Source organism: Myotis myotis, unplaced genomic scaffold, assembly GCF_014108235.1.
Source record: "Myotis myotis isolate mMyoMyo1 unplaced genomic scaffold, mMyoMyo1.p scaffold_m19_p_17, whole genome shotgun sequence".
Lineage (NCBI taxonomy): Eukaryota > Metazoa > Chordata > Mammalia > Chiroptera > Vespertilionidae > Myotis > Myotis myotis.
In genome coordinates this window covers 3,162,139-3,189,716 of record NW_023416321.1, presented here as the reverse complement: position 1 = coordinate 3,189,716, position 27,578 = coordinate 3,162,139, and the positions used below count along the sequence as shown (strand labels likewise).

Below are 27,578 nucleotides of genomic sequence, written 5' to 3'. Positions count from 1 at the left end.
AGTTCCCGACTAGCAGGGGGTGGGGCTCGTTTCCATGGTGTCCACAAGCCTTTGCTGCTCTGTCTAGCCAGAGGCAGAGAACCCCCCTGGCCACCTTTGGCTGAGTGAACATCCCCAGGTCGCATCCCGTCCCCAAAGAAGCAGCCTCGATATCCAAGCACCCAGACTATGGCCATAACTAGGCAGGCCCAGGGCAGGGGGTGGGGGGTAGGGGGAGGTGCATCAGGCAAAGGCTGACCACGGGGACCTGAGCCCGTGTATGCAGGGCCTGCTCCCAAGGGGGCTGTAGCAGGTGGAGTATGGCCCAGGGCCAAAGGCACATGGTCCTTGCCCTCAAGAAGCTCACAGCCCAGGCCTCCTTTACCTTCACATTCAAGCACCGTGGGAGTGTGGTAGGACCACCTCCTAACCTGGTGCTTTATAAACCCAGTGCCTATGAGGTCCCGGTCACACACTACCTTCCTGAGAAGCCCCAAGAAATAATTGGGCCAAAGGGCTTTACCACCATGGCAGCTCCCCAACCCAGAAAGCGGCCAACACTGTACATTTGGGTGGACAGAGGTTCCTACCACCGGTTGGCGCTGCCCCAGCGCTCCCCGTCCACCTGGCGGGCAAACAGCCTTACCTGGTTCCGGATATTTCAGACCAGAGGTGGAGGGCTCGGGGCTGGGGAGCATGGGATGCCAGGCTCCCGCGGCTTCTTGGAAAAGGGCCCGTGGGAGGGGGGGGCTCAGGGAGCTGGCGCTCACGCTCCAGTGGGGCATTCTTTGGTTGAGGAGGCTGGCCTGTGCCCCCTCATCAGATGCAAGGGGATCTGGCGGTGGTTCTGCCTCGACAGCCGGCCACCTCTGGGCTCCTAAGGGCCCTAGAGATGTTGTTCCAGCGGTTCTCAACCTGTGGGTCGCCACCCCTTTGGGGGTCGAACGACCCTTTCACAGGGGTCGCCTAAGATCATCGGAAAACACATATTGAATATATAATTGCATATTGTTTTTGTGATGAATCACTATGCTTTAATTATATTCAATTTGTAACAATGAAAATACATCCTGCATATCAGATATTTACATGACGATTCATAACAGTAGCAAAATTAGTTATGAAGTAGCAACGAAAATAATTTTATGGCTGGGGGTCACCACAACATGAGGAACTGCATTAAAGGGTCGCGGCATTAGGAAGGTTGAGAACCACTGTGTTGTCCCCTTAAGCATCCACAGCCCTTGGCCTTGGGCCCAGGCGGTGAGGCGTGACGTTTACTGCGCACGCGCGCCGAGCTCCACGACGGCCCCGCCCCTGGTCCGCCTGGACCAACCCCGCCCCGCCCTCTGGGGCGGAGCTAAGCACGGCTTCCGCCGGAAGTCCGGGCTCCAGCGGGAAACCGTACCCAGCCGGTGATGCAGCTCCCTCCTCCAGTGACCGGCCGCTTCCGTGTCTTCCGCGCCCCAGTTTAGATTTTCACGCCCAACTCTTATCCAGTCGTGATCACACCACATCCCAGTGCCAGGTGCAAATCACTGCACAACCCGAAGCTAGGAGAGGAGCCTGTGTCCCGCCCGGGGCGGCCCAGGGAGGTCCCCGCCCGCCTTTCCGACCTCATCGGCCGCACTCTCCTACCTGTCCCCCGTGCACCCTCCGCCACCCCGGCCATGGCGCAGAAGCCGAAGGTAGACCCCCACGTCGGACGGCTGGGATACCTGCAGGCGCTGGTCACTGAATTCCAGGAGACGGAGAGCCAAGGTGAGAGCGACAGGATGTGGGTCTGGGGACAGGGCGGGGGTCCGCCCGCGACCCTCGCCCCGGACCTGGCTCCAGTGCCGCTTTTCCGCCGCAGACGCCAAGGAGCAAGTCCTGGCCAACCTCGCCAACTTCGCCTATGACCCCAGCAACTACCAGTATCTGCGACAGCTGCAGGTCCTGGATCTATTCCTGGATTCGCTGTCGGAGGAGAACGAGACCCTGGTGGAGTTTGCTATTGGTAAGGATGGGGCGGTCACGGATGCCTGATGGTGAGATAAGCGAGTCCGAAGTGAGTCGTTGGGGAGAGACCTCGGGCAGTCCCTCACCGCAGGGGCAGCCTTCGGGGTGCGCACACGGTCCGGGTCACAGCTAGCGGGACCCTCCGCATGCTGCCTTCCCACCTGCTTAGAGATGAGATCATAAATGAAGGGATGGATTGAAGCCACTCGGAGAGAAAAATATTTAGAGTGCTCTTTTAAACATCTTTATTTTAATGTTTTCCTATCAAGGAAAGTAGGGGTAACTTAGGATGACTTATGGTCTAAGACAGTGGTTCTCAACCTTCCTAACGCCGCGACCCCTTAATACAGTTCCTCATGTTATGGTGACCCCCAACCATAAAATTATTTTCGTTGCTACTTCATAACTGTAATGTTGCTACTGTTATGAATCGTCATGTGAACATCTGATATGCAGGATGTATTTTCATTGTTACAAATTGAACCTAATTAAAGCATAGTGATTCATCCCAAAACCAATATGTAATTACATATGTGTTTTCCGATGGTCTTAGGCGACCCCTGTGAAAGGGTTGTTCGACCCCCAAAGGGGTGGCGACCCACAGGTTGAGAACCGCTGGTCTAAGATCTATTGAATTATTCACTGGACAGGTACTTATGGGGCATGAACTGTGTGAGCAAGGTCCTGTCCTAAATGCTGAAGAGATGGCGAACAAGTCGGGGGAAAGGCCTTTGCCCGCAGGGAGAGGGGGAGGCAGATGGTGGGCAAACCAACCAAAAGGCTGAGGCTCTGAAGGACATTCACAGGATGATAAGACAGGGCAATAGGAGATGGGGCCGCTGCACTTCGGCCATCATGGGCAGGCGGACGTGATGGGTGGGAGACCCTGAAGCAGGAGGATCCAGAGGAAGGCTGATGTGTCAGGACTAGTGAGGTTACAGAGGTGGCAGCACCAGAGATGGCTGGGAGGGGCTTAGATGTAGGCTTCGGGAAAGAGTTTGGAATTTATTCTGAAGGCAAACAAATTATTTTTTCAGCTGCATCTCTAAAAAAAATAACATTTTTCGCCCTCGCCGGTTTGGCTCAGTAGATAGAGCGTCAGTCAGCCTGCAGACTGAAGGGTCCTGGGTTTGATTACAGTCAAGGGAACATCCCCTTTAATTTCCTGTAACCTAGAAATTAGATTGAAAGCCTTGATAGAATCAAGTAACACTTCCCCCGCCCCTGCCAAATATATCATAGGTGAGTGTGATTGAAAATTTTGAAAGACCACCCATGTCTGCCCCTGATGTTTGTGGTATTGTGGCTAGAGTTCAAATGGGAGTCACCCCTGACCTTCTCACCACGACAGGTCTTCACACACGAGTGTGGACATCCCAATTCTGTTCACACACACCTGCCTGTGGCCTCTCCTTGGACTTAGTGTGCACACCAACCGTGGGGTTCACCCTCGGAGTCAGGAATCCAGGAAAGGCCCATGCGCTGTGGGAGGAGGTTCAGGGCCTGGTGTGGGGAAGGGAGGACTTTGGGTGGGTTCTCTGGATTTTTTAGCCTGTGGAGCGGGCCAGAGTGAGTCCCGCTAGAGCTGAGTCGGGGGCAGGAGCCCCAGTGGGCTGGGCCTAAGAGAGTATGTCTCGGCCCCTCGGGAAGATTATTACTCCAAAGAAATATCCTAAAGGATTGCTACTTGAAGGTTTTCGCCAGTGGCAGTCCTCCATCCCCTTCCTTTTTGTAACTCGGCTCCACAGCTTCCAGCCTCTGAATGGTGGCCGTGGCCCCTGCAGAAGCACGTGGCTAACCTCCGCCTGGGAGTGATAGAACTCCTCCCACTCAAGCTTCTGGCTCCGGAGAAGAGTTGCCTAAAAAGAGCAGTCACCCAGGGAAAGCTTTGACAGCATCAGGCACCAAGCAGGAGCACTCTGTCTGAGGTCCTGGCCCACGGAGCCGGGAGCTACGGGGGATGCAGGCCTGCCCTGAGTTCTTGCTCTCCTGGCCAGCTTCCCTGTTTTCTTTTCCCAGCCACCTTTCTTTTTTCCTTCCTCCTTCCCTCTCTCCCTCCCTCCCTCTCTCTCCCCCTCTCTCTCTTTCTCTCTCTTTCTTTCCTCCCTCCTTCCCATCAGAGCAAGCTTCTCAATCCCAAGAGCCTTGGCTTTCTCGCATTGAATCTCTTCCCCGGATCCCCTGCAGAGTAAATCTCTCTTTTCCTTGTTATGCGTGACTTAAAGGAGAGCCAGTGCTACTTAGAAGCGGGTCTTGTTACCGCTGTCGTTCTCTCTTCTCTTAATGTGCCTGGTGCTCGATGGGAAACACTGTCAGGCGCTTTCTCTGCTGTCGAAAGGCTCTGTGCTGCGCTTTGTCGTTTTGAATCTTTTCTCTCCGGTGGCAGGTCTGACATTGTGATCTCCATGAGGGCAGAGCCCAGCCTTGCTTATCTCCGCTGTTGTCTTGAGTGCTCTGGCCTTGTGGTCTGGAGAAGGTGAGAGAAGGGCCCAGTAGGTGCAGAGACTGGCCACCAATCGCAAGGCGCGTAGTACTGAGCCCTCTGTACCGGTGATGAAACAGCACCTCAGTGAGGTGAGTCCCATTGCCTGAGGCTCACACTGAGCACTAACTGGAGCCAAATTCTGTGCCCAGGGGACCCGGCTGCCGGAGCCAATGCCGGAGTCCATTGTGTCTTCTCCCCTGGTTCCCATGGCACCTGGCCACCTCCAGCATATCCCTGGGATGGTTCTGGTGGCAAGTCGTCCCTGGCCCAGGTTCTAAGTGGAACTATCACCAGGAGATGGTACTGCTCAAGGTAGGACAGGGCGTGGGAAGTGAGTGAATTATGGGGAACCAGATATAAAGCCAGGATCTCAGCAAATACTTGAATGAGTATTCCGAGCTTGTGCCCCACATAAAAACTCTGGCAGCCTTTGGCATTAATTTGGAAATGTTTGCCCAAAGCACCATGGGTTGACTCTCAGGCATCCTATATGCTGCGTGTGCACACCTGCACCATCTTAGATGCCGTATGGAGACAAAGGGACCAGGAGAGAATCCTCTACTTCTGTGAAAATTGGTTGAAATCTAGGACATCACAGAATACTTGACAGTCTTGTTACTAAAACAGGGTTCCAATAGGTTGCCTCCAAGAATTCAGGTTAAATCTCTTTCCTGTGCTCTATTTCCTGTAATACACGTAGCTGCCACTAGATGGTGGTGGTGCTCAGTAAAAGGCAGGTATACATAAGTCCTCAGAGGCCTCTCTGGAAAACAGTATTTAGTAAAATTGAAGCTAGGCTACCCCATGACCCAGCAGTTACAGTCATTGGAGTAGGGCACATGCATGCATATCCAGACACATGTGCAAAAATGGCACTAGCAAACTTGTAACAGACAAACTAGAAACAGTAAACAGCAGAATGGATACCAACATTGTGGGATGTTGCTACTATTTAGCAAGGCAAATGAACAGTCAACAACTACATGCAATAATGTTATAAATTTTTTAAAAATTTAAATTATTTTTTGTTAATCCTTATTCGAGGATATTTTGTCATTGATTTTTAAAGAGAGTAGAAGGGAGGGGGAGAGACAAAGAGAGAAACATCCATGTAAGAGAGACCCATCAATTGGTTGCCTCCAGCACACACCCTGCTCATGGCCAGGGATTGAGCCTGCAACCCTGATACGTGCCCTTCACCAGAATCGAACCCAGAACCCTTCAGTCTGTGGGTTGATGCTCTATCCACTGAGCCAAACGGGCTAGAGCAATAATGTTATAAATGTAATGGTAAGCAAATGGTGCTAGACACAATAATACATACAGTGTGATTCCATTTCTATAAAGTCCCCAAAACAGGCTGAAATGTTTAGGGATGTGTGGAAAAGACAGGAATGGAGGGAGACTTCTTTAAAAACCCTATATTTTAAGTTAAAAAGACAAGAGGTCTGCTTAGTAAAAATTTTGTTATTAAACTATTACAAACCAGGAAAGTGTTTACCTCAGAGAGAGAATTGGTTCAGGAAGGGACACAGGCTCTGGATTGCTGATAGTGTTTTAGTTCTTGACCTGGGGGCTGGTTCCACAGGCATTTGCTTTATCATTGTCAAACTGACCTGTGTGTGTCAGCCCTTTGCTGTGTGTGTGGTTTGCAGGTATGGCCCTGTGCCAGCCTCTGGGGCTGTGAACAGGTGCCTTGTTGATCCACATCTGTGCGCCAGGGAGGGGCCTCAATCACATTACTTCATTCTCTCTGCCCATTTTATTGATGAAGAAACCAAGGCTTAGAGAAATGGAGTTGCTTGCTCTGGTCACCTAAATCCTCAGTGGCAGAACTGGTTCTAACTGGGTCTGCCCACCACGGAGCCCTTGCTCCGTCCTCATCCTCTGGGCTCCGCCCGTACATCCTTCTCCCACTGATCAGTCAGGCTCCTGCGGTCTTGCAGCTTCTGCTTCAGTTCCTCAGCCATCCACCCGGGGCAGATTCCCCTTACAGGATGGAGGTGGTGTTGAGGTTCTCACCCACTGCTCCCTTCCTCGCTGGCCCCAGGCTGGCCTCATGGGGACAAGGGCAGCCTCCACCATCTTTCCTGACTTACAGAGACCCAATTCCCCATCTCTTAGTTCTAGGCACAAGTAGTGTGTGAGTGTGTGAGAGAGAGCACATGTGCGTGCACGTATACGTGTGTGTTTGAGTGTTATTAATTTATGTGAATGCATAATTGATTGACATGGTACAAAATTTAAAAGGTATTGAAAGGTAACTCCCTCGCTAGCCTTCTCTGTAGCTCACCACGGTTACTAGTTTCTTAAATATTTTTTGGAATTTACAAACATGTATATATCTATATGAATATATTTTTGCATGTTCTGCACATGTGGTAGTATACTATATCTATATTCTGCTTGCCGTTTTGTTTTTGTTTTTAACTTAGCAGCATATCTTGACACACCTGCAGTGTCAGTCATTCTGTAAAGCGGCCTGGTGTTTATTTCCTGGCATGGAGGCACTGAGGCTTAGCCACGCTTAGGGATGGGTGTTTAGCTGCTTTCCATTTTGCCAACACAATCAGTGTTTCAGTAGATACCTTATTGGAGTTTCATTTCTTACTTGTGGGTCTATATCTGTAGGATAAATGTCTTAAAATTCATCAGTTTAAGTCAAAACTCTATTACAGGGTTTTAAAGAAGTCTCCCTCCATTCCTGTCTCTTCCACAGCCCTCTCCTCATGAAGAACCAGCAAATGTGAGCATCTATATTATAAAAGGCCTGTGGCCCTAACACCGTAACGGCCAAAGACTGGCGTGGGTGGGCGGGGCTACGCGGTGGGCTTCTTGTATACATATATTTGTCCCCCGCGCCTCCCTTCTTCTACATAATGGTAGCTTTTTTAATACACTGTTCTGTCCCCAAAATTTGAAATTTCAGAAAGAACCATTTTCAAGATGCTAAAGTAAAACCCAAGAACAAATAGTCCCAAGAACAAAAAACCCAAGAACAAATGAAGATTTTTGACTTGGGACGGACTGTGGCCAGCCCAGGGCAGGCGGGTCCTCAGAGGTAGTAATGTCTTGGGCCATCTCTCCAAGGCCCCGCCTCGCCTCCAGGCACCAGGTGCTGGCTAAGCATGTGTCAGCATGACCTCATTTAATCCCTGGGACAATCCTGGCTCTCCCAGCAACAGGCCCTACTTGCTGTGTGACCCAAAGTCACCCACCTGACCTCTGAGAGCCTCCAGCTTTCTCATCCCAGGCCGCATTTGGGGGTTTCTCTTTTGCCTCTCCCAGGGGTTTCTGTGGTTCCCTGTGTCTAGAAGGGCCCTTCTTTTGCCTCTTGTCTTTTCTTTTTCTCTCCTGTCTGGTTTGTCCAAAACGTCCACCAGCCAGTTGAGACTTGTTCTCGTTTTTGCTTGGTAACCATTTTTAAATTGCAGCCTGGTGAACATACGGTACAATGCACATACCTTAAGTACAGTGGATGTACATCAATGTAACCAGCCCTAACCAGGTTTTAGAAAGGTCCCTCGTGCCCGCTCCCAGTTAGTGTCTCCCACCCCAAGGTAACCACTAACCTAACCTCTATCCCCATGGATTACTTTAGCCTATTCTTTTTTTTTTTTTTTTTTAATATATTTTATTGATTTTTTACAGAGAGGAAGGGAGAGGGATAGAGAGCTAGAAACATCGACGAGAGAGAAACATCGATCAGCTGCCTCCTGCACATCTCCCACTGGGGATGTGCCCGCAACCCAGGCACATGCCCTTGACCGGAATCGAACCTGGGACCCTTCAGTCCACAGGCCGACGCTCTATCCACTGAGCCACACCTGTCAGGGCACTTTAGCCTATTCTGGAACTTCATATTAGTGGGATCATGCAGATGTATACTCTTTAAAAATATATATTATTTATTTTTTTTTACTGATTTTAGAGGGGAAGGAAGAGGGAAAGAGAGGGGAAGGGAGAGGGAGAGGGAGAGAGAGAAACATCAATGATGAGAGAGAAGCATCAATTGATTGCCGCCTGCACACCCCCTACTGAGGATGGAGCCTGCAGCCCCTGCCATATGCCCTGACCCGGAATCAATCTGGTGACTCTTGGTTCGTGGGTCGACGCTCAACCACTGAGCCACGCAGGCCAGGCAGGATGTGGACTCGTGTCTAGTTTCTTTCACTCAATGATGTATCGACCTAAGAAACATCCAAACCTGTAGGGAATTTTTATATTTGAGTCAAACTGACAATTGCTGAGAAGCAAAATCTCAATGGACTGAGAAAATGATCCAGAGAATGACAGTTTCACAGCTTTTTTTATACATTAGAATCAAAGGAGGAGATGTAAGGGGCGGTTACCTGAAATTCATGGGTGGTGGATTAGGGAGGCGGGAGAAAACCAAGTGGGGAATCTCTGAGAGTGATAAAGAATGAAATGGGGCCGAAACCGGTTTGGCTCAGTGGATAGAGCGTCGGCCTGTGGACTGAAGGGTCCCAGGTTCGATTCCGGTCAAGGGCATGTACCTGGGTTGCGGGCATATCCCCGGGTTGCGGGCATATCCCCAGTAGGAGATGTGCAGGAGGCAGCTGATCGATGTTTCTCTCTCATCGATGTTTCTGGCTCTCTGTCCCTCTCCCTTCCTCTCTGTAAAAAATCAATAAAATATATTTAAAAAAAAAAAAAAAGAATGAAATGGGGACACTTCTTTACTTTGTAAACATTTACAGCACATAGAGGTAGTGTGTGGGCAACAGGTCACAATGAAGGTTCTGTGGTCCTTGCTCTGGTGCTGCAAAAAATTACAGGCAAAGGTGGTCTGTTATCTCACATGCAGAAAGACAGCAGGCAGGCCCACTTAAGATGAAGACTGACCTTTGTCAAGGAAGGTCTAGGCCTGGGCTGTGGCTGCCCGCCATGACCCACTTTCGTTAGGAATTTCTGTGTTCAGATCATCCTGTGGTCCCTCTCCGTCTCTGCGTCTGCGGCCCACAGTGCACATTCAGTGTGTGGCCCCCTTTTCCTCCACAAATGTTTCTGATATTCATCCCAATTGTTATGGTATTTTTTTTTAACCCTCACCTAAGGATATGTTTTACTGTTTTTAGAGAGACAGGGAGCTGGGGAGAGGGAGAGAGAAACATCATCAGTTGCCTCCCGTATGAGCTCCCACCAGGGATAGAACCCACATCCTAGGTATGTGGCCTCACTGGGAATCGAACCCGCAACCTTTTGGTGAACGGGACAACGCTCTAACCAACCACCCAGCCAGTGCTAGTTCGTGTTTCTGAATGAATGTGCCCGATGTGTTCATCCATTCACCTGTTGTTGGAGATTTGAGTTGTTTCTAGTTTGGAGCCTTTATAAAAGAGCTCCCCCACCCGCCGTGTTTGGACCCAGGCACTTGTGAGCTCTGGAAGGTACCTGATCCATCCTTGGAGGCTCCCAGGCCTGCAACTGGGGCACAGGTGGGGCCTGCTCTCCTGAGGCCTCCTCCTGCCCCCACCCTGCAGGGCTGGCCATCTGGTTATCCCCTGGCTTTGGTGGCAGTGTCCCGCCCAGGCACTCCTGGGTGTGATGATGACTCACCAGCCAGAGAGTGATTGAGTCCTCATTGTCTCCTCCTTTACAGCGAGATAAGTCCCATCCCCACCCCTGGGTTGCGTCTGCAGGGTAGATAGGCTGGTTCACACTCTCAGGGCAGGAGAGAGGGTGCAGGTGTGTCTGAGAAGCCTGAGCCTCCCCAAGCATTTGCACTTGTCCCTGTTCCTAGTCGAGCCTGGCACCTGCCCACAGCACAGTTAGTTGTCCTTGGAGCTTCGGGACACCTTTCCCGTGGTTGTGGCAAAGGGCTCCCATCTTCTGGGACTTTGGACGAGTTACTCCACAGCCTTGGCTTCTGCTGAAATGGGGGTGAGGGTAATACTTTGTGGGGTTCATTCGTGTCCCCAGCATGTGTCCAGTGAGTTTCCGCAGCTGTAGGTGCCTGGGATACAGAGGGACACCAGAGGGTGGGGCCCTGCCTTATGGTGCCCAGTGACGAGGACAGGCAGCAGTACAAAGACACTCAAGGGATGGCCCAGTGTGCCAAGTGCTACACGGGTGAATGGGCACGGAGGGAAGATTGACAGGAAGGCCTGTGGGTGTCCAGTAGGCAGGGACCTCTCCATCAGAGCCTTGTCCCCCTCCCCTCCTGACCTCAGGAACGCCACTCAGCCCCTTGCCTCCCTCAGATGCACCCTGTCTGGGAGCCACAGCCTGGATCCAGAACTACGGGGGGTCCAAGGTGGGCTGGGTCTCAGGGAGCCATCCCATGCGGCCCCCAACCCTCTGCAGGTCAACCCTTTCCTCCCCTCTCTGCTTTAAAACCTTCCAACAAATATTCCGGGAGTGCCCCTTGGGTCAGGCACCAAATAAGACAGCCGAGGCTTGTTTTTTTTTGTTTTTTAACCAAAGAACGTGTGAGCATTTAATGAACTTCCCTCTATGTGGCTTCAAACTATCAGGACACAGCCCGGCCTGGGTGGTTCAGTGATTGAGCATCGACCTATGAACCAGGAGGTCACGGTTCGATTCCTGGTCAGGGCACATGCTGGGCACATGCAAGCTTGATTCCTGGTAGGGGAGGGGGCGTGCAGGAGGCAGCTGATCAGTGATTCTCTCTCATCATTGATGCTTCTCTCTCTCTCTCTCTTTCTCCCTCCCTCCCTCCCTCCCTCCCTTCCTTCCTCCCTCCCCTCCCTCCCTTCCTCTCTGAAGTCAATAAAAATATCTTTATTTTTATTATTATTTTTTAATATATTTTTTATTGATTTTTTACAGAGAGGAAGGGAGAGAGATAGAGAGTTAGAAACATCGATGAGAGAGAAACATCGATCAGCTGCCTCCTGCACATCTCCTACTGGGGATGTGCCCACAACCCAGGTACATGCCCTTGACCGGAATCGAACCTGGGACCTCTCAGTCCGCAGGCCGACGCTCTATCCACTGAGCCAAACCGGTTTTGGCAATAAAAATATCTTTAAAAAAAACGCAAAAAACTATCAGGACGCGCGCGCGCACACACACACACACACACACACACACACACACACACCTTAATCTTCTCCTCAGCCCTTCTGCTGAAGAACTTGGCCTCCATGGTGACAGGCTGCGGTGGGAGCCTCCCCTTCCCCAGGACTCTAGTAGGGACCGCACGTCAGTGATAACAGCTCCACTCTTCTGCTCACCGACCACGGTTATCGAGGTTGACAGTTGGGCAGAAGCTCTGGGTCCTCTTTAAGTGCTCATGCCCCAGTTTTCCCACAGGAGCCCAGACGGTAACCCTGGGAGTTGGGCCTGTGATGACGCAAGGCACCCACAGTACCTCGGCCTCCCGGGTGCTTCCTGTGCTGGCCGATGCGGCCGTGGCTCACACGGCCCCCAGCTTTCCGGGTCTTCCTCCGTCTGGGTGGCAAGTCGTTGGGTGGCTGGGATGCAAGAGGAAGCTGAGGTCTTGGTGGCAGACACGCAGTTGCTAGTGGGGCCTGGCAGGCAGTGCCAGGAAAATGGTCCGCAAAGACGCCTTCTCAAGTGTTCTGAGCACAGGAGAAAATGGATCAGGGTGGTGAGGAGTCCCCCAGGCCCGGCAGGGAGTGGCTAGTGGGGTGCTCCAGGGAACCCTCACTGGTGAGGGAGCAGAGGGTGCTGGTTACCAGCAAGAGGGTGGCAGTTTGTGAAGATCTGGGGCCAAAAGGTCCCAGGGTTGGTAACTGTTTTTTACTTTTAAAAAAAGTATATCAACCATTGAACTGGCTGGACCGAGAGGTAAGTGCCCACTTTCAGGCTAGGCTGTGGCAGGCAGGCCTTTCTGGAAAACAGAATGGGCTTTGGATCCCTTGTCCCTGGGCCACCTTCTCACAGCCCCGGGCCCTTCCCTGAGCCTCAGTGGGCAGAGAGAAGCAGAAAGGGGAGAAGGGAGGCCAGGGCTGAAGCTTCCAGACTTACCTTGCTCTCCCCCAGGAGGCCTCTGCAACCTGTGCTCAGACAGGGCCAACAAGGAGCACATCCTGCAGACAGGGGGCGTCCCGCTCATCATCAACTGCCTGTCCAGCCCCAACGAGGAGACTGTGCTGTCCGCTGTCACCACCATCATGTACCTGAGCTCGCCAGGCCCCGGCTCCCACCCCGAGCTGACCGCCACGCCCGTGGTCCAGTGCATGCTGCGCTTCTCTCTCTCGGCCAACACACGGCTCCGGAACCTGGCCCAGGTCTTCCTGGAAGACTTCTGTTCCCCGAGCCAGGTGGCCGAAGCCCGCCGCCGGCCGGCTCACTCTGCCCTGGGCATCCCACTGCCAAGGACCGAGGCCCCACAGCAGCCCTGACCCACGGAGACCTCAGGGCCGCGGTTCTCTCACTGCCGGAGACAAGACCGAAATCCTGGTGGGGGCTGGGAAGCAGGAGCAGCTTCGCTCCCACTGAGCACTTTCCCCCAATTGGTGCCTTTCAGCCATTTTAAAGGTGAGTTTCCTCGGCCTGACAGGCACCGGCACAGGATGCAGGCGTTAGGAGATGAGTTGAGGAAGACAGACTTTGGGGTGTGGAGAAGGAAGTCAAAGGCAGAGCCTCTTCCTAGGCTATCCTCAAGCAAGGGACGACCCAGGGCCTGCCACTGATCCACCCACTGCCAGGCGCTCCCTCCTGTAAGAAGCAACCTGGGCCCCAGGTCCAGAGGCTTTTGCAGAAGGTGGTTCTGAGAGCAGCTGGGCCTGGGGCTTCGGGAAGCTGCCTGCACTTGAGGAGGTAGCCTGATCCCTTCACTGAGGGTCTGCAGTCATTGTGAGGAGTAGGAATGAGAAGCCTTGTTGTTAACACTGTCTCAAGGCTCTGGGTAGCTGGGCACCGGCATAGTGGGTGTTGGCCCAGAGAGCTCTGTGGCCCAGGAGTAACCATTTATCCACACGGGCCATTTGCCAGGCGCAATGGGAGGGCTTCAAGGATGAAGACGTGGTCCCTGCTCCTGTGACGCAGCCCAGTGTCTGTTAACCTGACCGTCAGGCATTAAGAGCCAGGCCACGAGGGTGACGACATCAGAACATAAGCACAAACCCTTGGAGCTGCGTCTTATCCCCCCCCCCCCCGGGCCCCGCCTGAAAGCCCCGCCATCGGGGTTCAGTGAGGGGGAGCCCTTGCCCCTGGAAATGCGTCTCGGGAGGCTTTGGGGATGCAGGGGGAGTGGTGCGCAGGGAGACAGACCAGATACTGACCGAAAGTGTGTGGCTCGTCGTCCAGTGTATGCTGGTCAGTACAGGGAAGGGTGTGGGGCACCCATGGGAAGCTGGGGTTCAGGAGTGGCGGGGAGTCCTGGTCATCTGTACTCCCTTAAGGTTGACCTCTCACATGACCAAGGGAGGGCAGCTGCCAGAGGAATGGCATCCAGGGGGCAGGGAGGTGGGGCAGGTCCTGGGGCCTCTGGGAGAGAGGGGGAAGGCCTCTATCAGCCTTCATTCCAACGGCAGCCCTCGGGCTCCTGCCCTTTCCTTTCCCAAATAAAGAGCCTGAACAGAGCAGTGAGCCAAACTGTTTTATTAACAGGTTCCTGACTGACTTCCCACCGTGTTTCCGTGCCGCCATCTCGGGAGGTGCCAGGTGGCTGGCCTGGGAGAGTAGAGGCTGCTGTGTCCCCTGCCCCCCAGCGCTGGGTCACCGCACGAGGCTGCCCTGTCACTTAGCTCTGCTGGGCTTCCCTGCCGGCCTGTCTTCCGGTCCTTTAAGCACTGTCCACTGCCCCGGGGCCACGGCCGCCGTGTCCCGCTTGCTCTCTATGATCTCCCTCCAGTCGTCGCTCCACGAAAGCAGCCGCCTCTTTGCGGGGGGCAGCGCCAGGTGCTGGTTGTGGCAGCAGGTGAACAAGATGTGCTCCCAGGCTGGGGTCTCCTCTTGGCCTGGGACGGGCACGGGAGAAAGGCAGCACGCGATCTGTGAACTGGTTGTTTTTGCGCCCTCTCCCCAATCCCCGCAGGCCAGATGATCCAACCTAGAATGGTGTCCTTGTCATCGATGAGCAGGTCCCCCAAGACCACCGTCTTGTCCCTCGTCAGGATGATGCGCTCCACAAACTGGGGCCCCAGATACTTGTCCACCCAGGAGAACTGTAGGGGGCACAGGCCTGTCAGGGGGGCCTCCTGGGCCCCTGAATTCAGGCCAGTGAGGAAGCAGTGTGAGTGGGTCTGTGGCCTCTGACAGAGGCGGCTCCCCTCTCCCCCCACCCACCTCCTGGGCTTCTGCTGGTTTATTTAGAACCGGGACGTGGAAGGGGAGTTTGTCTCGAGGCGCCGGGGCGGCCGCACCTTCTCACCCACACAGTGCTCGTACTTCAACAGGGGGCTGGTGCAGATGAAGACCTCGGTGCTGCAGGGAAGGCCGGTTAGGCGGGGTGGTGCCAGCCCCCGCCCCCCCGCCCCCCCGCCCCTCCGCCCCTCCGCCCCTCCCCGCCTCCCTCACTCGTGCATGGCGTGCATCTCATGCATGGCTTCCAAGGCTCCGGGGATGGGCTCCAAGTCTAGGAAAAAGCCTGGGCTTTCATACACGCTGGCGACTTTGTCCTGAAAGATACAGTGTTCCCATCCTGGCTTCTGCCTCCGCAGATCTAGCCCCAGCGGGGCCCTCCAAGTCGGGGGTGGGGAGGGCGCCCCTATCGAGCTGTGAACTGTGTTCGGAAGTTAGACAGGAAGGGGGTGATCGGGAAACGGAGCAGAGACCATCCGGCCCCAGCGGCGGGCTCCCCACTGGCAGGTGTCCTGTGGGGTCGGGGTTCCCGCTCCCGAGGATTTTGAGGTCACGGATCCCCTCCGGGCGCCCTCCACCCCCACTCCCTACCGCCAGGTCCGGCCGCAGGGCTCGGTACTGCTCGCGGGCGAAGAAGCCGCGGCGCTCCTCCAGCGGCACGTGCGGCTCCTCGGGGAAGCGGCGGCGGAAGGCCCGCAGGAGGCCGCCCTCGAAGTCGGCCAGCACGCCGTCCATGTCCACCAGCACCCGCACGGGCCGCGCGCGCCGCGCCGCCATCGCCACCGCCATCGCCCTCGCCCTCGCCCTGCCCGAGCGCCGGGCGAAGGGATCCGAGAGCGAGAGCGCGGGCCGCCGCTTCCGGAGCCGCGGGGGCGGGGCCGGGCGCGAGGCCCAACCCCAACCCGGCCGCGGCCGCTCCACCTGCGGAGCCCCGGCAGCCCCGGCTCCTGCGGAGGCTGCACCCACCCGAGGCCGGGATCTCGGGCTCCCCGGAGCTGAATCAGCGAAAGCGCTGAGTGAGTCCAGCTCCTAAGAAAGGAACTGGCAAACCTGCTGCTTGGAAACCCGAGCTGCTGCTTCAAACACGCCGTCCCCAGGAAGAGCTTCCGTCCAGCTCAGGGCGTCGGACTGACGCCTGGAGAATCGGCATGAGATTCCCTCTAAAAATGCTGAAATAACCCCCCTTTTGTAGATTTCATTCCGTTTCCTGACTACACCCAAGTATCGGTCCCCATCTGAGCACCCCAATACTTCCAAGCCACTGCAACAGACGCAGTACAAAGGGAGCCTGGCGTCCCATTCATTCTAAGATGACTTCCAAACACGCTTAAGAAAAGAGGAAGCAGTTACTGCACCAGCAATACACACTGAGGACTTGTCTATTTCCCCCTCCTTCACTGACACCGAAGTTTACAAACTAGGTAAAAAGTCCAAACTGTCCATTCTAGTCATCATTTTAAGATCATTCTTAAAGATCAGACAGAGGTAGAAAACCAGGAGTACAGGTTTTATTAGAGGAGAAGGGCCTGCCCGGCTGTCTTGCAAGGGGAGGACAGCAGCGCGTGCAGGGTGGGCACATCTTTTGAGGGGCGGAATGGGAAGGGGTGGGGGCTTAGTGTACCCGGTGCACACTGATTGGTGGCTTACTGCATTGTCCATATAGGACAAGGGCTTAGGCAGTGATGGCGAACCTATGACACGCGTATCAGAGGTGACACGTGAACTCATTTTCTTGGTTGATTTTTCTTTGTTAAATGGCATTTAAATATATAAAATAAATATCAAAAATATAAATCTTTGTCTTACTATGGTTGCAAATATCAAAAAATTTCTGTATGTGACAGGGCACCAGAGTTAAGTTAGGGTTTTTCAAAATGCTGACACCTCAAAAGGTTCACCATCACTGCCTTAGGATATTTGGCAGGTGTGGATTGGTGGTCCAATGTATGGTCCATATAAGGTACATGGTTAATCACTCAGGTATTTCCGGGCTGCAGGTTACATCATACTCCGCCCATCAGTTGGGGGAAGGGAGGATCTATCAATTCAATTTCACTTTCTAGACCCTAAACTTTCTAACTGGAACTTTTAACACCTTAGCAAACATGTTTACATGGAATTTTAGGAAATTCTATGTAAATTTTAGGAAATTCCAAGTAATTTTGATAGTAGCAAAATGACAGGCAGAACTGTCCTTCCCTCAGAACACCTTAATTTTGATGAGGCATTTATCTCCATAGATTATGGAGATAAATCTCCATATCATAAGTGGTGACACAAATCGGGGACATATCTTTCTGGGAGCCCCTCCTTCACTGAGAGAAGGGTGCTGGTTCCCTATCTCCGAAGTCATGAGAGAAACCGTAACTCAGGCTCCATGCTTTACACCGTAAGAGAAACTTAACACCCCACAACCTGTAAACACTCCGGTTGCTCCCAGAGATGCCAGATAGTTCAAGTGAGTCTGTGGTTACACTATACTCGAGTCATCTCGATCATGGGAGGGGTTTAGAGGTGACCTAGTTCATCAACAGTGTCACTTATTTTTAAACATTTTTAAATTGTTTTATTTATTGTTTTGTTGTTGTTAATCCTCACCCCAGGATACCTTCCATCGATATGTAGAGAGTGGAAGGGAGGAGGAGAGACACATCAATTGGCATGCGCCCCAACCAGGGCCGGGGAGGAGCCTGCAACTGCGGTACATGCCCTTGACCAGAATTGGGACCCCTCAGTCCGCAGGCCAACGCTCTACCCACTGAGCAAAACCGGCCAGAGCAAAAAGTGTCACTTTTTAAGTTAGGAAATGGAGCCCCGAATGACAAGCCGACAGAATACAGCTGGTAGGTGGCACCCGTGGGCCTAAAAGCCAGGTCTAGTGATGCCCAATTCAGACGTTCGATACAGCATGTGGACCTGGAGCTTTCTCCCTAGAACCCAGCGGTCTCCATATCCCTCAAAGGGACTGACTCCCCTGACGCCCCCACCCGTCACCTTCTAATTAACGTGGACCCTTCCTTCCTTTGGAGCTCTCCTCTCTTTGACCGCCCACCACTGCGAAGCACCTTGCAGGTTGGACTCTGTGCTGGGTGTACCGTCCGTTACACCCAGCACAAAGGGTAGGGAGTAGAAGAGTCAGACATACAGCATATTGGCTAATAATTATTTTAGATATCAGTTCATCTCATTATCCCTGAATTTTATTGCCACAGACATCAGCGGTCATGATCATTTTGAGCTCATGCTACGAACGGAAACCGGCTCCTTAGAGAACTGTCTGCAGAGGGAAGCCCGCTGGCCTCGGCCTTCACGGGTCGTGTTCACTGTGACCAATCACTGAGCGGAGGACTTGGAGTAACGAGAAAAAGCAACTAGGCGGGCAGAACACCGAAACCACCTCCAAAAGATGACACGGGACACAACAGTTCAAAATCGGTACATTTGTTTACTTGAAGCAACAGTCCAGGATTGTGAAGTACAACACAGTTTTTAAGGATGAGACTTCGTTTCATGGTCAACACCAGCAGCATGCACACGGCGTCTGGCTGTCAGAGCACTGCCCGAGGGGTCCGCGCTGTGAGGTCACGCCCTTGCTTGCTTCACGGACACTCGGAACCGGGCAGCTGGAGTGGACATGGAGCGTCCCCTGCGGGACAGCAGGAGGCGTTGCTCCTGGGCCAGCCCAGTGAGTGCCTGGCTTCTTGCTTAAGGTTCAAAAAGAAAAGGCAGTGTCTTTGCTCTGCGGCAGCAAGGCATGAGGCACAGGCCTCTCTGTGGTTCCAAACGGCACAGGAAGAGCTTTTAGCAAAGGGCAGGGACAAGTTCGGGCGACACCCAGGAGGTTCGGTATAAAGATAGCCCTGGGGGGGGGGGGGGCTGTAGGGAAGGTGCCTGTGGACTGTTTACTGGCCTGTCCGATCAAGGCTTGGTAAACCCAAGTAAAGCTGACAAGAAAAGGGTTTTAAAAACCTCAGTACAAAAGATCCTCCAATACATCTGGAACCAAATTATTTGTTTTTAAAAACACGGGACGAGGTTCACAAGGCTTTCCCGCCCACCTACTACTAGGAGCACTCATGCCATGGCCTACAGACCGGAGCAGGGCCGATGAGGAACCTGCTCTTCAGAAAGAAAAAGGGGAAAGAAAGACAGCAGTACATAAAGTGCTTCTTCTTTAATGAAACAAATCCAAAAGATGTACAGTCAGGCTCAAGTTGTGCAGTTCACAAGCATGGAGGAAACAGACAGACAAACAAAACGACGCGTCCGACAGGCGCGCTAGCCCAGGACCAGGCTGGACTTGCCGCCAGGGGGGTTTCTCCGCGACGGCACCGGGGCCGGCGCCACCGGGCTGGGCACGGGGGCGGCGGGCACCGGCTTCTCCTCGCTCTGCCCCAGGCTGGCCTGCAAGTCTACGTCCACGTTTTCTATGGAGACAGAATGAAATGAAGGCTAACAGCGATTCCCAGGGAATCTGAAGGATCTAAGGTTGTTTGTTTTTTAGGAAGACTCAAAACATACCTAGAGACAGAAAGAAGCAAACCGCCGCCGCCAATCATGTCCCGCCACCCAGAATTTACCACGGTTTGTGTTCTGCCATATGTGTCCCCAGGCCTCATTCTGTGTATGTTCTTTTCTCAATTACACAAACAAGAAAGACATGAGTATTGTAAATTAGAACATCACAGACAAGCTCTAGATCCCTGACTCCTAACCCACCTCCACGTGGGTCTCCTCGCCCTATCCCCAGAGGGTTTGTTTTGGGCATATTTTACGTGTATTTTATATCCAGCACGTGACATATAATATTGTTTTCCCTGTGTTTAACATAAACAATATCAACTTCCTTTTTTTTTCACTCTTTTGCAAATTTACCCATATTTATACATATGGTCATAATTCACCTTGCTTAATTGAAGTGCTTTATTGTGTGTGTGTGTGTGAATTTAATATATCCAGTCTTCTACTGAGCAACCGGCCCAAGTACTGCAAACAAAACTGTAATGCAAACATTACCCAGCACCTTCCCAAGTGGCTGTGCCATGTCCCACCTCGTACCCCCCATCAAAGCAATGTATGCCCACCTGACACCTTTGCATATGCACCGCTTGGTAACCTCTTTGCTTTAATATTTGCCAGACTGATGGGTGGGAAATGTTACTGCGTTCATGTTGTATGTTACATGTCCATGATTACTGGGTGAGGTTGATTTTAACTACACAGATGGCCAGTTGTACCATCATCTACATTTATTAACGAGTCCACCTTTCCCCTACTGGCTTGTAATAACACCTCCATTAACCAGGTCACTCCCATCTCTCATGAACTGGGCACTTTCCATATTAAAGTGTTTAGAATTAGTGTAGTATTGTCCAAAATCCTGGATACTGCTTGATTGATTCACTGGCTGATTTGTGAAACTCCCAACAAGCATATATTCTTAACCAGGTAGTTTACAAAGTCAGAGATGTCATTGGTTCAAAGAGTAACTGCAAGAGAAAAAACTCAGAATTTTCTGCGGAAGGAAACTTCTAAGAAGAGTTTCATAGTTTTAAGGCATGTTCGATTTTTAATTTTTAAAGAAAATCCAGGTCTGATTTCATTCAGTGTTAGACCACATTCAGTTGAGTATTCTAATACCTGCCTTAGAATAATCACACACAGAGACACCTTTAGTAGCAGACATGGGAGAAAAGCTTCCATAAACTTAGAAAAAAGTTTTCCAATCTTCACCTGAGGATATGTTTTCTTGACTTTAGAGAGAGGTGAGAGAGAAACATCAATCAGTTGCCTCCTGTATGCACGCCAACTGGGGATCATACCCACAACTTATGGATGTGCCCTGACCAGTAACAGAACCCACACCCTTTTGATGTATGGGATGCTGCTCCAACCAACTGAGCCACCCCGCCAGGGCTTAAGGACATGCATTCCCTCCCAGTTTGGGAGTTCCAAAGCCTGGAAGCAGTGAAGCCGAAATATTGGTTCTGCTATATACTATGTAGGAACTCCATATGGACTCATTCTGGACACCAATGAAAAGTTCTAATTTTAAAAAAATACATAGTTTCTCTAAGTTCTTCAAAGACCAAACATTAAAAGTTCATGTTCCTAAAACCACTTGTACCAAGTTTTTATTTAGCCGACTGAAACTGAGAAGTCCAAGGGAGAAGTGGTCTTAGATCAGAAACACACCAAAATCTCAGACACAAGCTACTGCTGCTAGTCACATGGCATTTGATGAATTTCTGGAACATTCTGCAGAAGTAACATGATATGACACACATAATGGTCGATAGTATTGAACTACAAGTAAAACTCTAATAGGAGGCTTTCCAAGACGACAGTCCTTACGGTTATGAACTGAAGCTGGGGGAGAAAGGGCCGGCTACCCTTCGGTTCCTGTTGCTACACTCTTGTTACGCAAGCAACGGGATCACAAGCATCACCATCAAGGACCCAAGTCCCACAATAAGTGTCCCTTACATAACCTAAGAAAACATGTCCGATATACTACAAACACAAACAAAACACCCGAAACCCACATTTTAAAAACAATTCAAAATAGATGAATACAGAGCATGAACTCAGGCTGAGCCAACAGGCGAGCGGTCTCATTCCTGCTGCGAGGACATGGCCTGGCCTCCCCGCTGCACACATCTACCTGATTCTCCACTGTCTGCCGGGGCCAAGCAGCTAACGGCACTTCTAAAGGACACAAAATTACCTTGCAGCGCTACCATGGCAATTAATTCCCACAGAGTGGTTTTTAGCTCAATCAGGCTCATTTCCACCCATTTTCTTTCGTTTATTATTAATGGAACTGTCCTCTTTCACAACGAGGTAACAGCATACCAAAAAAAAAAAAAAAAAGCGAAGGGAAAAAAAAGCACATATGGAGGTTAAAAACAGCAGGCCTTCACGTCCTCTTTCTTATAGATTTCCAAAGTCCTCCTGTGGCCACTCCTGTGTAATTGCCCACAAGACGAAGGCAATTTTCCTTATATCCAAACAAAATCTGTTTTGTTTAAACAGAGCAGAATAGCTTGGCTTTGAAGTAAACTTGGCAACAGAACTGGGGTTGACCTCTACTCCGCCAGATGTGCCTTACATTATCAGGCCCTTTGTCATTTTACGACAAATAAAGTAAAAGTAGCAGCTATCAGGAACACAAAATAATCAGGTGGCAAAATGGATGACAATGGGAGAAAAAAAGAGGAAGGACTTGTCATACTACACAATTCAATGTGCGATTTACCCGAAGAATCTCACACACTCTCCAGGCTCCCCAAATCCCCAACTGTATTCATTGGCCAAAATTAGTGAGTCAGGATTGTGGCTAAATAAGGTCTCACAGTGGAAGTATTTCAGGATTACACAAAGCAGTGGAATCGAAAAGCCTAGAAGATATTTTACCTGCAGAACAGTCTTTTCAAATGAAACAAATTGGATATGAACAAAAAACAAACCCATCTTCAGCCCGGGCACAGGGAATGTGTCCAACGAGCATGCGCCTGGGTTACGCTCACAGACGGTCAGAGCTCGCCCCACCCCGTGGAGACGCACCGCGAGCCCGGCCGGCGGGACTCAGTGGTTGAGCATCGACCTATGGACCAGGAGGTCACGGTCCGATTCCGGTCAGGGCAGAAGCCCGGGGTGCGGGCTCCATCCTGTGAGAATAAACAAATCATCTTTTCTGCCAAAGAACAATTTAGACAGCTGCCATGTTGGCCGCATGGCTTGCAGCTCCCCTGGGGGCCGCCATCTTGAAACAGCCAAGGCCAACCCCTCTTTTTGAATTAGCCAATCGTGAAAGGCTGTGCGCCTGCGCTCCAATCAAGAGCAAGGGACAGGTCACGTGGGTCAGGGATTATAAAGCCGGCAGACCACCTGCTCGGTGTGCGTGCTTCCAGACCATGAATGCGCTTCCAGACCATGCGTGCGCACCCTTCTGCGGAGAGGTAAAGACACCTGCCTGCTGCCTGCCTCCGAGTGTGATTTGTGTTCTACCAGGACCCCTGAATTTGGGGGCTCGCGTTATTTGTAACAATCCCCAGCGTGGGGAGTGCAGGAGGCAGCCGAACCATGATTCTCTCTTATCATTGATGTTTCTCTCTCTCTCCCTTCCTCTCTGAAATCAATAAAAATATTTAAAAAAAGAAAAGAAAAGCACCGTTTGAGAGGACAGAAGAGGAACGTGGCTCTTACACATCTGCCTCCCTGGAGGCTGCAGCACAGGATGTAATGGCAGGAAGAGGCCGCGAGGCAGCCCCGGCAGGACCGGGGGCCTGATAGCTGCATTCCACCGAGTCCATTTTTACCCGCTGCCGCCGCCTGGTGTGTGTCAACTCCGCATCACACTTGTCAGGACTTCTCTGGCACTTGTTAGGGAAATGCCAATAACTACCTCACAGATTAAAATAATTAAATGGCAACAGCTCATTTCCACAGGGATGAAAATTTACATCTGCCCCCTAAATCACCATTTATAAGATCACCAGGTTTCCACTGTCTCGATAAATAAGCAGCTATATATATATATATATATATATATATCAAACTACCTTTGTAAGCTCAATGCCATGGGCCAACTTGAACTGCCAGAGCCATTTACTAAAAAGCTCTCACTAAGTGTAACAAATACCAGCCTGAATAATGTACATATATTTGTAAAGGGTTGGTTTTTTAATCCTTTCTCACACACTTCTAGCACTGCTCTCACTGCTGGCCATCCGAATGTGGCCATGTTCGCTAACTTCCCTGTTTCATTTTTCTTCCCTCCACCCAGAGTATGCTGGCACTCAGGCAAAGCTAGGGTGCAGTCCCCAATCTCTTTCCCAGGAGGTGACTTGAATCAAAATTCCAATCTATTCTTTCATTGATTTTAGAGAGAAAGGGAGAGAGAGAAACATCCATCGGTCGCCTACAGTACATGCCCCAACCTGGGATGGAACCGCAACCCAGGCATGTGCCCCGACTGGGAATCAACCTGCCACCTTTCAGTGTACAAGCCCAACTGAGTCGCTTGGCCAGCGTTCCACTCTATTCTAAAACCATTTACAGAACCAGAAATCTGGGCTTCGGAAGTACTCACCATGAATGTCACCTTCTCCCTGGAAAAGAAAAGAGATTAAAATTTTACTCCGGATTTTAATTTTGCAACATACAAATAAAGCAGCCACAGTTCAGAGAGATTACTACGTCTTTGAAACCAAGTGTTTTCATTTTGATGCGGTCAAGGGCAGGGTCAGGCTGCATCACAAGCAACCTTTATTCAACCAGGGACAATGCTGGACAAATTGCCCCGGTGCCAGTTACACACCCAAAATTTAACAAACCTTAACATCTAACTAATATAAATTTTTAAAAAAATATTAACATCTACACTGATGACCTCTATTAATTAGCATTTCAGAGGCCCTTCTATCAGAATGGGAAACTAGTGAATCTGTCCTTCCTCTCTTGCTTCTGACCTAGGGGTTGACAGGCACCTAACAATTTCAAAGCCCCTTCCACAGCCTCCCACACTCAGGTGGCTGACGCCTCCATGTGCCCTGAAATCCCTGCTCCGGAGGACACTCTACCAGCTTTCCAGACACACAGCTGGGGACTCTGGGGCGGTGCTACAGTCCTTGAGTTCAGCTCAAAACAACTGGACAACGTTTGCCAACAATTTAAACAGTCCTTGAACTCAGAAATACCGCCGTATCTGAGATACACAGGAAGTGAGTGTGATGTGACTAAAATCAACGCGGAGGCGTAGAGGCCAATCCTAACGGCTGAAGAGACTCAGAACAGCAAGGTCACGTTTATTCACTTTCTGACTTCCCTCTCTTCAGTTGTCAGTCATCCACCAATACTGCCCAGTCCCTTCCCAACAATCTCTATGGAAAACTCCAGTGGAAGAACTGAAGCTCTTAGAACGACAGGGGGGAATCTGATTTCTAAACCGAAATGTCCTCAAAGCCTGGCCTCTTCCCCGATTGTCACACTGACCTTCAGGTCTAGGAAGTCTCCAGAGCTGGCTTCCGAGGAGTTCCTTCTCTGGGGTGCAGACGACTCAGGGTCTTCTCTGCCACCACTGGACTTGGCACCTGAATCAAAAGACACTTTCTTGAGGAGCATAATAGTATACCTAAAGCAAACCCTCTTAGCGAGCGATATTTTAGGTTAGTCTCGTATTCCAAAATGAGCAAACAGTGTGAGGGAGGTTAAAGGATGGCTTAAAATGTTGACAGAGGGACTGAGTAACCCTGTCCGACGTCGCTCCTTATTCTGATCCATCCCGTAAACTCTGAGTATTTCCAGACTTGGTCCCAGTCTTTCCTCCAATGAGGAGCTTTAACTGCTGTTTATCTCTTTAAGATAAAGTTAGATTTGGCTCACAAGCCCTGTGACAGCTGTGGTTTCGCACTGGGTCCTCCCCTTGACCAGCAATCAGACATAAGCCATACCTGCCGACTTGGCCCACGAAGGGGGGTTTTCCTCGGGTGTCCCGAAGATGCTAGAGGCCATTTTGTTCTTCCTCACGGGCTGTTCTGTGGGTTCATCAAAGCCTAATGAAAAGTTGGATCCGCCACCTGGAGGCCGCAAAACCCTAGGAAAATGGAAAAACAGAAACGTCAAACCATACCAACACAGTCCTAGGAAAAATGTCAGGAACCGTTCCCCCAGCCCCTTCATTCCCCTTCCCTCCCACGAAAGAAAGGTGCTAATGGGGACGACGAATTGATTCCCTGGGGTATAAATTCAACGCTGGGTGTTAAGAACAAAAATGCAGCTTTATAATATCTCTAGTAAGGTTGTCTATCACACAAGGCTGCCGGGAAGTCATCACAAACAATAGCCTGGCTGGCGGCTCCTTTTAGGAAATGGCCAGAGACCTCAGGGACCTTGCCTCCTGGGCTTAGCTGGAAATACAGGGTGTGGCAAAAGTGGGTGTACAGTTGTGAGTATGCAAAACAGTTTATTCTTATATCTGTATTATTATTTATTAATTACTAGAGGCCCCATGCGGGGGGGGGGGGGGGGGTTGGGGAGTCTGGCCGGGTCGGTGAGGAGGAGAAGCCACAGGCAGTTGGCCAGCCGGTCCTGCCCACAATTGGGGTCGGGGGAGCCAATCAGGGGCAGGGCAAATTGGGGGGGGGGGGCAGCCAGTGGGGAGGGCCCGATTGGGGCCCGAATCAGGCCAGTTGGCTGCCACAGTGCATTTCATAGCCACTGGTTGTTCCGTCGTTCTGGTCGCTGGGCTTTTATATATAGAGATTGTATTATTTTCCATACAAACTGTAAACCTACTTTTGCCCTACCCTATATGTGCAAAGTTTAGAAACACATCTTGTTACTTTTTTCCATTTTTATTTTCAACGAAATAAAAAAAGGAAGACCATTCATATTAAAGTTAACTAATCAATTTAGAAGGCCAAGCAAAGGTAATAATAAAGCATCTCTCCAATCTCAACATCACAGGCGAGCCCTGTTTATATACTTGGACCTCACTGTTGTCACTGGTAAACGCAAGTGACTAGCCACAGGGAGAAAGTCAACATGAGACATTAAGTGTAAAATTCGCAGCATGTTCTGTAGGCATGTACCTGCGGACACCACCTATGGGTTTTTGTTCAACAACGAATATAGTACTTTCACATTTCCAAATCTCCCTGCCATAGGCTGACCCATTTGTCCCCTCCCTAGAAAAACTCAAAAACACAGAAAATGGAGATGATTTTATGGAAAGATTTTCTAACCACTAATTCAATTCCTCTGTTAGAGATAGGAGAGGTCTGGTTTCTATTTCTTAAGTCAGTTTGAATAAGAAGCCATTTTCTAGGAATATGTTCATTTCATCCAAGTTTACAAATACGGTTGTCATTTGTAAACTAAGCTCCTTATATTAGAAAATAAACGAAAAATTAAACACTTAAGGTATAAATACCCCACTGAAGTTATTCCCAAGTTTTGATTTTTTTTTAAAATATATTTTATTGATTTTTTACAGAGAGGAAGGGAGAGAGAGAGTTAGAAATATTGATGAAAGAGAAACATCGATCAGCTGCCTCCTGCACATCTCCCACTGGGGATGTGCCCGCAACCCAGGCACATGCCCCTGACCGGAATCGAACCTGGGACCTTTCTGTCCGCAGGCCGACGCTCTATCCACTGAGCCAAACTGGTTTCGGCAAGTTTTGATTTTTTTAAACTACTGTCCAGTCTAAATATTTTAGCATGTCCATTATTTTCTTCTTTGGCCCATAAATTATTTAGAAGTGCATTTGTAAGTTTCCAAGTATAGGGACCTTTATAGCTTATTGGTTTTTAGCTTTTAATTATAACACAGACAGACAACAGTTTTATGACATGAACCCTTTGAAATTTGATGAAATGTGCCTTATGGCTTAATATATGGTCAATTTTATAAATCTCTCTATATATGCTTGAAAAGAGAGTGTATTTGCCACTGTTCTCTATGTCCACTAGATCAAGCTTATTAAGTGAGTTGTTCAAATCTACTCATTAAATGTTTTATCACTTAATGAGAGAATCTGATCTGTTTTTCCCAGAATTCTGTCAAGATAAAGCATTCTCTCTCAAAAAGACTGCCAGTGGGGAAAACTGCAATGAGTTAACTGGCTAGTCATTTTGATTAAACAAAAAATATATATATATCCCTAACTCACTTCATTTACCAAAAAGTTCCAGCTAAGCCAAATATTTCCATTTAAAGACTAAAACAGCCCTAGCCAGTTTGGCTCAGTGGATAGAGCATTGGCCTGCGGACTGAAGGGTCCCAGGTTCAATTCCAGTCAAAGGCACATGCCTGGGTTGCGGGCTTGAGTAGGGAGCATGCAGGAGGCAG

General features: G+C 50.6%; 4 protein-coding genes across 15 annotated transcripts in view; 1 reads left to right on the top strand and 3 right to left on the bottom strand.

The window, feature by feature from the left end:
• Positions 1-1,098: 1,098 nt before the first annotated feature.
• Positions 1,099-27,578, top strand: part of ARMC7 (armadillo repeat containing 7) — a 32,239-nt gene continuing 5,759 nt past the window's right edge. Inside the window, exons 1-5 of one of the 10 annotated variants that reach the window (XR_004972640.1) lie at positions 1,102-1,740; positions 1,835-1,978; positions 7,185-7,211; positions 7,395-7,526; positions 12,458-12,594. Coding sequence is in view for 3 of the 10 variants with exons in the window: in XM_036338955.1 (XP_036194848.1) it covers positions 1,650-1,740; positions 1,835-1,978; positions 12,458-12,819 (597 nt within the window). In the remaining 7 variants the exon portion in view is untranslated. Of the gene's footprint in view, positions 1,741-1,834; positions 1,979-7,143; positions 7,212-7,394; positions 7,527-12,457; positions 13,883-15,914; positions 16,144-17,934; positions 23,265-27,578 lie in introns of those variants that run through there. The other 9 variants (XR_004972642.1, XR_004972636.1, XM_036338956.1 and 6 more) reach the window with 9 other exon arrangements.
• Positions 14,006-15,695, bottom strand: NT5C (5', 3'-nucleotidase, cytosolic). The gene is made up of 5 exons (XM_036338954.1): positions 15,314-15,695; positions 14,939-15,039; positions 14,785-14,845; positions 14,472-14,586; positions 14,006-14,379 (listed from the first exon to the last, which is right to left on the bottom strand). Exons 1-5 carry the CDS (start codon positions 15,509-15,511, stop codon positions 14,159-14,161), a joined length of 696 nt encoding a protein of 231 aa, XP_036194847.1. The 5' UTR covers positions 15,512-15,695; the 3' UTR covers positions 14,006-14,158.
• The window catches only part of JPT1 (Jupiter microtubule associated homolog 1), a 14,472-nt gene continuing 5,775 nt past the window's right edge, over positions 18,882-27,578 (bottom strand). Inside the window, exons 2-6 of one of the 3 annotated variants that reach the window (XM_036338960.1) lie at positions 25,177-25,319; positions 24,719-24,816; positions 23,817-23,835; positions 19,244-19,353; positions 19,019-19,149 (exon numbers count right to left, since the gene is read on the bottom strand). In XM_036338960.1, the coding sequence (XP_036194853.1) occupies positions 19,244-19,353; positions 23,817-23,835; positions 24,719-24,816; positions 25,177-25,319 (370 nt within the window). In that variant the 3' untranslated portion in view covers positions 19,019-19,149. Of the gene's footprint in view, positions 19,150-19,243; positions 19,354-19,578; positions 20,476-23,816; positions 23,836-24,718; positions 24,817-25,176; positions 25,320-27,578 lie in introns of those variants that run through there. The other 2 variants (XM_036338959.1, XM_036338958.1) reach the window with 2 other exon arrangements.
• SUMO2 (small ubiquitin like modifier 2) overlaps positions 25,179-27,578 on the bottom strand; it is a 26,488-nt gene continuing 24,088 nt past the window's right edge. Inside the window, exon 5 of the transcript XR_004972644.1 lies at positions 25,179-25,319. The gene's annotated coding sequence lies outside the window, so the exon portion shown is untranslated. The remainder of the gene's footprint in view (positions 25,320-27,578) is intronic.

What these genes read in the sequence shown, in the direction of transcription:
- NT5C (XM_036338954.1), bottom strand. Translation starts at nt 15,511, where the DNA reads ATGGCGGTGGCGATGGCGGCGCGGCGCGCGCGGCCCGTGCGGGTGCTG. An exon ending in GAGATGCACGCCATGCACGA is followed by an intron (nt 14,846 to 14,938) that starts GTGAGGGAGGCG and finishes CCTTCCCTGCAG; the next exon opens with CACCGAGGTCTTCATCTGCA. An exon ending in TGACAAGGACACCATTCTAG is followed by an intron (nt 14,380 to 14,471) that starts GTTGGATCATCT and finishes TGCCCGTCCCAG; the next exon opens with GCCAAGAGGAGACCCCAGCC.